This window comes from Hyaloscypha bicolor (assembly GCF_002865645.1).
Source record: "Hyaloscypha bicolor E unplaced genomic scaffold K444scaffold_86, whole genome shotgun sequence".
Classification (NCBI taxonomy): domain Eukaryota; kingdom Fungi; phylum Ascomycota; class Leotiomycetes; order Helotiales; family Hyaloscyphaceae; genus Hyaloscypha; species Hyaloscypha bicolor.
In genome coordinates this window covers 983,375-993,102 of record NW_020194588.1, presented here as the reverse complement: position 1 = coordinate 993,102, position 9,728 = coordinate 983,375, and the positions used below count along the sequence as shown (strand labels likewise).

The 9,728-nt window shown below is 31.8% G+C and overlaps 1 protein-coding gene across 1 annotated transcript; it reads left to right on the top strand.

Moving 5' to 3' along the window:
• The first annotated feature begins 5,643 nt into the window (after window positions 1–5,643).
• Window positions 5,644–8,255, top strand: K444DRAFT_562373 (sphingomyelin phosphodiesteras-like protein). Its single transcript, XM_024876980.1, has 2 exons — window positions 5,644–6,937; window positions 6,982–8,255. The coding sequence occupies exons 1-2, from the start codon at window positions 6,084–6,086 to the stop codon at window positions 8,189–8,191; spliced, it is 2,064 nt and encodes a 687-aa protein (XP_024736389.1). The 5' UTR covers window positions 5,644–6,083; the 3' UTR covers window positions 8,192–8,255.
• The last annotated feature ends 1,473 nt before the right edge of the window (window positions 8,256–9,728 follow it).

Below are 9,728 nucleotides of genomic sequence, written 5' to 3'. Positions count from 1 at the left end.
GCTTGTAATTATTTAGATTCGAGGCTTTTTCGAGATTTTCTTTTTTTCTTTAGCTTTAAATTATTAAAATAGAGATAGTTTAATTTTACTTTTCAGGCCCTAAATCTTATATTTATAATATCTTCTATAAGCAAGCTAAATAAAATAATACTAACTTTATAATAGAAAATAGATTACTATTATATTATAAATATTTTATAGTATTTAGTAAATAGTTATATATAAATCTAATTTATAAAACTTATAATTAAGTCTTAATAATATATTTTAATAAAAATAAGATATATAAACTATTATAACTATAGTATTATTAGAAAAATATATAATATAATATCATTTAATATATATATATATTTACTAATTATATAAATAAATAAATATACTAAAAAATAAGATTTCTTATTTATTTTATTTTTTACTAATTCCGGATTATTTATAGTAATATATTATAATAGATTTCAAGTTAATATCTAGTTTAAAATCCGGCTATAATATTATATATATTATAATTAACTAATTAAATAAATAAGCCATTTTTATATTTTATTATAAAATAATTATAATAAAAAATATAATAAAAATATATCTTTAAACTATTTATTATTATTATAGTTTTCTAGTTTCTATTATTTCCGATTATAATTCATAATTTATATTAGTATTCTAAAAGAAGTTTAATAGAATTCTAGATATAAAGCTAAAGCTATTAATAATATATTACTTATAAACTAATAAATAAATAAAAATTATAAACTAATATATTAATTAATAATTATATTTATATATTATATATTACTAAAATAACTAGAATAAATATTTATTAATAATTAATTATATTTAATTTATTTTCTTATATAGCTTTATTAGTATATTTTTATATAAATTTCTTAATAATAAGCTTTTATAAATCTTTTTTAACTAGTTTATTCTAATAATTATATTTTAAGACAAGCTAAATATAATAAAAGCTTAATAAATTACTAGATAAATAGAGGATATTATAAAAAGAAATAAAAATAATATAAAAAATATAATAAAAAAATAAAAAAATATACTAATATTAAATATTATTTTATAAACTTTAAAATAAGAAATAAAATATATATATTAATAAAGAAATAGAAAATAAAATACTTTAGCTATAAGCTAAATTATTAAATAGCCGGGCTTTATTTAATTCTATATTAAATTAATAACTTTTATAAAATTAAATTATTTAAAAATATTAAGATTTATAATATATTTTCTTTTAATTATTTATATAAGGCTATTAATAATTTATTATTTAGCCAGAAAAATAAATTATTATTACTAATTCAAGTTATAATAAATTATAAATATAAAATATAAAACGTTTTAATATTAAAAATAAAGCAAAATAAGCTTTTATATAAAGTTAGTTAAATTAGATATAATAAAGATTTTAATTAGTATTTGGCCTCTAATTTAAAATACTTTTTTTATAAGTTATAAAACTATTACTTAGCTAATTAATAATAACTAGATTTATTAAAAAGACTAATTAACTAAATATAAGCCTAGAAAAACGAAATAAAGAACTATAATAATTTGAATAATAATTCTATAATATCTATTTATTTAAAAATAAGCTTTTTTTTAAAAAGAAAAGTAATATTATAATTCTATATTTTATCTAATATAATATTTAAGTATTTAAATATTTAAATATTTATAAATATTTAAATATTTGAATATTTATAATTATTTAAATATTTAAATATTTATAGTTATTTAATAATTATATATAATATAATTATATTACTAAAAAAAAGCTATATTTTAGGAAATTTAGAATACTAAGCTCTATTAGACTAAGCTATAAATAAAGAACTATAAATATTTAAAGAACCTTAATTTGAGGCTTCTTTTCTTTTTTAGCTTAGTTTTCTAAATAAATAGTTCTTCTATAAGTGCCTTGTCTATAGACTTTCTTTATAGGGCTATAATATTTATAATATATTAAATTATATATTAATATTAAAGTTAAGAATTTATATATTATCTTATATTTAATTCTTTTTTAAATATAGCTTTACTTTTTATTTTAATATTTTTTAAAGCTTTATAATAAGCTTTTTAATTTATTTACTTAATATTTAATATATAGTTTTTAATATAATAATTAATTTAGTAATTAAATTAATATTTAATAATTAAATTAATATTTAGTAATTAAATTAATATTTAATAATTAAATTAATATTTAGTAATTAAATTAATATTTAATAATTAAATTAATACTTTATAATTCTTAATATTTTTATTTTTAATATTAAATAAGCCTTTTTAAAAAAAGAATTATTAAATTCACGTTTTAATTTATAATATAACTTTATATAATTATAAAGTTTAATATAGTTTATAAATTATATAAAAAATTATTTAATTTAATATATAAACTAAAAAATTATTATTAGAATTATTAATATATTATATAAAATTTATTTAATAAATCTTTCTTAAAAGTTTAAATATTTTAATAATAATTTTCTTATTTAAAATTAACTTAATTTCGAGTTCTATTTATATATATATAACTTATTAAAAAAGTTGAAATTCTTTAATTTAAATTATTATTATATATAATATTTATTATTTATATATAACTTAATTTTATTTCCTTTAAAATTAATTATTATTAAATTAATATTAGTTTACTAGTTCTTTTAATATTAGATTTAATTTCTAATTTAGGGGTTTTTATTTTTATTTATTATATATTACTTATTTAACTTATTAAGTTCACTAATATATTATTATTTTAATTACTTTTAATTTATTAATTAATTTATTAATTGATTTATAATATATTAAAGAAAGCAGGCTCGGTATTATTAATATTATTAATAGATAATAGAAATAAAGACTCTTATTTTAAATACTTTTTCTTTTATTTTTAGACTTTACTTTTTTATATTTAGTTATTTTTAATATATTAAAAAAAATTAAAGTAATTAATTATAATTTAATTATTATAATTCTGATTTAATTCAATTTAATTACTGGCTAATAATTATAATTATTTAAATTATTTAATATATTAGTTATTTTATAAATAATTAAATTCTAATATATTACTTATTTCTTGTAATATATTAATACAAGTAATTAATTAATCAAATTTAAATAAGAAGTCTAATTTATTAATTAGAAACCCTAATTTTAAAATAATAAAAATTATATAGTTTTAATTCATTAAAAAAAAGACTAATAATATAAGTAATTATTTATATTAACTTATAAATATATTAAATAAATAACTTTAACTTATATATTTATTATATTATATTAGAATTAAACCTTACTAAAATTAAAGAAATATTAAAACTCTTATTATTTAAACTTAAATATATTCGCTAAATTCTTATATAAATTTAGATTAATTTAATATAATTGTAATTTGAAAGCTTGTAATATTATTTAATTAAAGGATCTCGTATTATTATAATTTTGACTCGACTTATTTACGAGTAATATGGCCGGAAAATAGTAGGCAGGGTGTAATTCTAGTAGTAGTATAAAGTATAAGAGCAGAAAAAACGCACCTTCTCGCATTTCCTTTTTCACTACCGTCTTCCAGATATCTTCTCAACATATATACATTTATCAACCTATAATGCAGCCAATCGCATATATCCAGTCTTTGATTTTCCTGTTTTATCTACCATTTGGGCAAACTATAGCATTCGACAAGAAAAGTTCAATAAGGGATATTATTTCTTGCTGCGTTTTGGCCTATGATTTCAATGCAGCTGCCGATACTTGTCAGTATTGGGGTGCCCATTGCGATGGTGGATGGCCTGCGTGTGCAACTTCTGCAATAGAACAGAGCCTCTGTTCCCAGTGTCTCAACGATCCCACCCACGATTACTGCTCGGGCCCTATCACACAGAATAAGAGAGATCTTCATTCGGGAGACACAAGTCTTGCTAAAAACATTATGTAGGTTATATCCTTTAAAGGGTGTATTTTAGACTAACAAGCTATAATATTAGTAAAAAATCTGTTACGTTCGAGGAGCCGAATCTACATCGACGGGTTATTAGGTCTTACGATTTCTTTCTTCCCCCAGAGTACAAACAAATATCCGCAACAGTATACGGTGTGGTGTTCAATTTCATTGTTAATCAGGCGAACGATGTCTATGTCTCGATACTAAATGAGAACGGATTCCCAGTCATCGCATCTATTGTTAACGTGGTGTCAGGGTGGAATGAAAGAGATGGGCTCGGACTTAGCGGCCACGTTGCTTATCAGCGAACTGGGTCTTCTCAACCTGGAGATATTTTCCAACTTAGGGTTCAGTCTGATTGATTGCTTGATTTAGTCATAGAATACACAGCTTCATAAGGTGGCTATAAAGCGGTCTGACCGATTCATTCAACAGTCCGCACAGTTGCCTGCTGCGCTACGCCCTCCCCAGGATGTAGCAGACCGGGTCCCGCAGTGACACAAGAAAAATGAGAAGCCAGTAGTATTGCGTGCTTCCCCCGATAGAATAGGCGGACGAAAAGGTGACGGTACAGGATCGGTCCCCGTGGACGCTACCCCGAAGAGACCTCCTGTCCTATACCTATCGGGGGAACGGCATATCAAGTGGACCTCCCTTCCCCGGAGGAGGTTGGGTACTCTTGAAGACGTAAACCATCCGGCCTCACACCTTAGCCGGCATCCGGTTCTAGACTTCCTAGAATGCCTCACCTCCGGGGGAGCTCGCTTGAGGTGCTTAGCAACGCAATCGCCCACATATAGGTTTCCCCAAGTGGGCTTCCATTCCACCCCATCTCCCTCTATGGGGAGGGAGACGCGCATAGCATACCTAAACCGCATATTATGCTCGCACTCTAGTCTCTCGGGAGAGGAGTTCCTTACGAAATTAGTACTAGACGTTGGGAATAGCCTCGGCTGTTTCTATTGTTAGAGTAGCCGATCTCATGTTTGTAGTCCTTCCTTATCCTCTTATAATATATTACTTGTCTCTCCTAATCCTCGCGGAAGATTATTTTTCCTTGTCCCTCCTCGTCCTAATATATATACTACCTATCCTTATCCTCTTAGAAGCCGAAGATAAGGATCGGACGGGATATTGAGAACGCTGCGTGTTTCTTGAGGTTTCGGTGGGGAAGAAAGGCTATGTGTACATGTAAGTTACAAAACTGAAGATTTAATTATCCCGGTTCACGAACAAGCTTTCCAGCGACATTTGAGGCATTCAATTGATGCCGTTTAATGTCTGCGTGATATTTGGGCGGACTCTGCAGTACCACCCCGCTTCCACCCCTCCCCCGAAAAAGCTGCCCAAAACACTTCCAAAGTACACTTGTTTGAGGGAGTGAAGCTTGCTTTAAACCGGTTGAATAGCAAATTGAAGGCTCTTCAATTCTCCTCTGTCAATCCACCAGATCTCTTGCATTATATATTAGGTCTTTTAGTTTTAGCTACAACATTTGAAGTTGTCGCAGCATAATTTGACTCTGGTCACGTGTCTCGCTCAGGGCTGCACTGGCTGTTGTTGGGAGAAATTGCCCGCGAATCAGACGACTTCCCAAGTTTCCAGTGAGCCACACGCTATGAAACCGCATCACACCTCTGGTTCCGCCCAATTTCACCCCACCGTATCCCATCTTTTCCGCATCTTCGTCCAATTTCCGCTGTCGATCCATCAGAGTTTTCCCATTGCTTCACGCCGTCACTATGATAAGCAGCTCTGCAAGCGTCTCCTGGGGTACGCAGGCAGCCTGGCAGGGAGGAACACCGCCGTCGGCCGCCCGTCAAGGCTGCACATTCGACCCCATGAAGCCGGAAAGGTCGAGCCGCCCGAATTCATAATGCTCAGCGGCCGCAGCAAGCAGGCTGGTAAGATTACCTCCGGAGCCCAAAGTGGTTGATCAGTAATATGGATAAAAAGTCGACGACACTCCCTTTCTGGCCAGCAAGCTTCACCATCGCAGCTTCCCTTCATTCAGGACACCCTCATTCGCCCCCCTACCACCGGACTCGGCACGGCTCATGCCGCAGGGCAAGATATTATATCCCAGCTGATTCTTCACCACCACTACAAAATGGCGAGAATAGTCCTCCTTGCTCAGACGGCCTTGTCCATCTTCACAGCGGTTCATGCGGCTCGAGCTGAGCTTCCGGGCGTCGCTTCATTCGTCGTGCCCTCCGCTTTTCCGACTTCAGTCTTCCCGAGCTACTATGTCAAGCCTGCACCAACAACAGAGCCTCAGCCTGCTTTATATGACGATGTCTTGAACATCACCTATCCACTCAATCTCACTGACCCGAAGACAGTTCCTACTGCGGACCTTGATCCAGTCTATTACCCGCCAGGTCTGGGCCTCAACAATACCACCTCCGAGTCCTTGGTCCAACTTGCTTTGGCTGAGATCAAAAGCATCATCCACGACGTCGGGGGTCTCTCTGGAAATTGCTCCAAATGTATTGCTGCACTCAGCGTTGGGAAATTCCTGGCTCAATCTGCACCTGAATACGTTCCCGATGCACTGATCTCTCTTTGCCAATCTACAGCATTTGCATCGAATACATCATGCAAAAATACATATACAGCTGGGAGCTATGGAGCAATTTGGACTCAAGTGCTCGCACTTGCAGATGTCACGGGACTTGACGGGCAATACATCTGCAGCACTCTTAGTACCTCGTTCTGCGCTGTTCCGTCTACCAGTCCGTTGAATACAACAGGCTTGTTTCCGAAACCAAAGCCCAAGAGGTACTCAGTCCCAAAACCGAGTGGAAAGCGAGTCAAGGTTCTCCATCTGTCTGATTTACACCTCGATCCCAGGTACTTAGTTGCGTCCGAAGCCAACTGTACTTCCGGTCTCTGCTGCAGATACTCCACTTCGGCGCCCACCTCTCAAGCGGTATTTCCAGCGCCACTTTACGGTGCATACAGGTAAATTGCATTCATCCGATCAGCAACTAGGCTAATTCCCGTAGATGTGATACTCCGTACACTTTGGGTCTAGCTGCTCTCCAATCAATCGGAGCCTTGACTGGCACTGGCTCAGCAAATGCCGCCCCAGCCTGGACAGTTTACACTGGAGATCTTGTATCCCACGATCCTCAGAACCAACTCTCACGTGCGTACGTCGAGTACACCGAGACCAGCATCTTCGACATGTTCAAAAGTTACATTAAGGGACCTGTCTTTGCAGTTCTTGGTAATCATGATTCTAGTCCGGAAGCCATCAATGGGCCACATAGCATGCCCGGCCCGCTTGGAAAACAATTCAGTTATAACTTCGATCACGTATCTGCACTTTGGAAGAACAATGGATGGATCGACGAAGCAACAGCAAACCAGTCAGCACTCCATTATGCCGCATACTCCGTCAAAAATCAGTACGGTCTGAGGATCATCACTCTCAACACTGACTTCTGGTTCAAAACAAACTACCTCAATCTCATTAATACTACCGATCCAGACGTTTCGGGAACGTTCAAGTTCATGATCGACGAGCTTCAGGCTGCTGAGGATGCCGGCGAGCGAGTTTGGATCCTCGGTCACGTTTTGAGCGGTTGGGATGGATCGAACCCACTCGCGAACCCCACTGACCTGTTCTACCAAATTATTGATCGCTACTCCCCGCACGTCATCGCGAATACGCTCTGGGGCCATACTCACGAAGACCAAGTCATGATCTACTACGCCAACAACGGCACCGTGCGCAACTCTAGTACTGCCCTCACATCGGGTTGGATCGGGCCCTCGGTCACGCCTCTGACGAATCTCAATTCCGGGTTCAGGATGTATGAAGTTGACACCGGAAATTTCGAGATATATGAAGCGTACACTTTCTACTCGGACGTCAACTCATACTCGGCTCTGGATTCCACCGGCCCAACCTTCAGATATGAATACTCCACTCGAGAAGCATATGGAAAGGCGGTGGGGTGGCCAGCAGATGCCCCGCTCAATGCTACATTTTGGCACGGACTAACTGAGGCGATGGAGAAGAATAAGACCCTTGTGACGACTTTCAACACATATCAAGGCAAGATGAGCGTCAGGAGTCCTAACTGCACTAGTGACGCCTGTGCTGCTGCGAAGATCTGTTATATGAGATCTGGAAGCACGGCATTAGGGAAGCAGTGTCCGCAGGGATTTGCTTCAGTTCAGAGCCCATACACTGGGAAAAATTTCTAGGTGACGGGCTATCAGCTATGCTTTGGCAACTATTAAGTAATGAATAATGAAAGTTTTCACAACCACTTTATGTACTCTCCGCGAGTGAGGGCCCGTTTCGTACGAACGCACGTCTTTTGATTACTGGCGTTCGCCAATAACCAAATTCTAGCGTTCAATACTAGTGTTTGGGAGCTAGCTTTTAATAATTTAAAAGTGTTTTGCAAAATGCAAAAACTCAATAATGTGGGAGGGAAACTGCGACAAGACCAAAACCCATATAAAGTACACCAGAGCGCAAAACGTGACTTGACAGCAAAATAACAAGATCAAAGGCATAAATAGTAAAGCATAAATAGTATATAGTATGCAAAAGCTTAATTAATTAAATATAAAGAAGGGACTATTATCTAGAACTATAGAAAAGCCAGCTTTCTTATATAATTTCTGCAAGTTACATGCAAAAGGCCCCAGCCTTTATTATATAACTAAAACATTAAAACTATTAAAACAAAGCAATTTTAATAGAGTACGGCTTGCCATACCATATCCGACCCCCTATTTATTCGTACTTATTCCCTAAGTACCAAAAACTAATAGAAAATCCCTACTCAGAGCCCGAAATAACGAAATAGTTAGAATTCTCTTCTACTAGCATTTCTAATTTCTTTTTAATATACCTAAAATATAATCTATTATCCTCAAATAGTCTTATTTTATACTCTCGAACTTATTTAAAGGTAATCCGAACCCGCTTAACTGCATTCTTATATTAAATATAATATAGTTCTTCTTATTATTTAGTATCTGCCTTTAACTATTAATTAATTTTAGCCTTTATAGCTAGATACTAAAATGGCTTATTATAGTAAATTATATTATAAATTATACTAATATATTTCAAATAAATAGCTCTTTTAAATTTTATATTATTCTTAGTATCTTTAAATTAGCTATTAATAAAAGAGGAAAGCTTTTAATAAGAAGCTTTAATAACTTTATTAAAGACTCTATTCTTGTATATTCTGTCCTAAATAGTAACTAGACTTATTAGAATTATAATAAAAGGTTTTTCGAATAATAGATTATTATTAAGCTATTCTTTAACTACTATTTTATTCGAGAATTATTATTTAATTATAATTTCAGACTTATAAATTATCTAGTTAAAGGTATTTATCTATCTAGTTAAATATATTATATTTAAATACTTTCTTTCTGCTTTCTTTATTAGATACTTACTTAATTCCTTTATATCTTTCAAGTTAAAATTATTATAAATAGAGAAATAATTAATGCTTTTAAGAACTTTTTTACTAAGAGAAACTGCTTTTTTATAGTTTATAAAGAAAATATAGCTAATATTTCAATTTTTCTTACTAAGAAAGAACTTATTATTTAGAGCTTTAGTAATAATTAGATTATTAATATTTCCTTTATACTAATAATAATTAATATCTTTAAAAATATAGTATTAGGCTAACTAAAAGTAAATAACTAGATAAATAGAATATTTAGCTAATACTTTATAAAATCCAAGCTATATTAAGGAATCTGC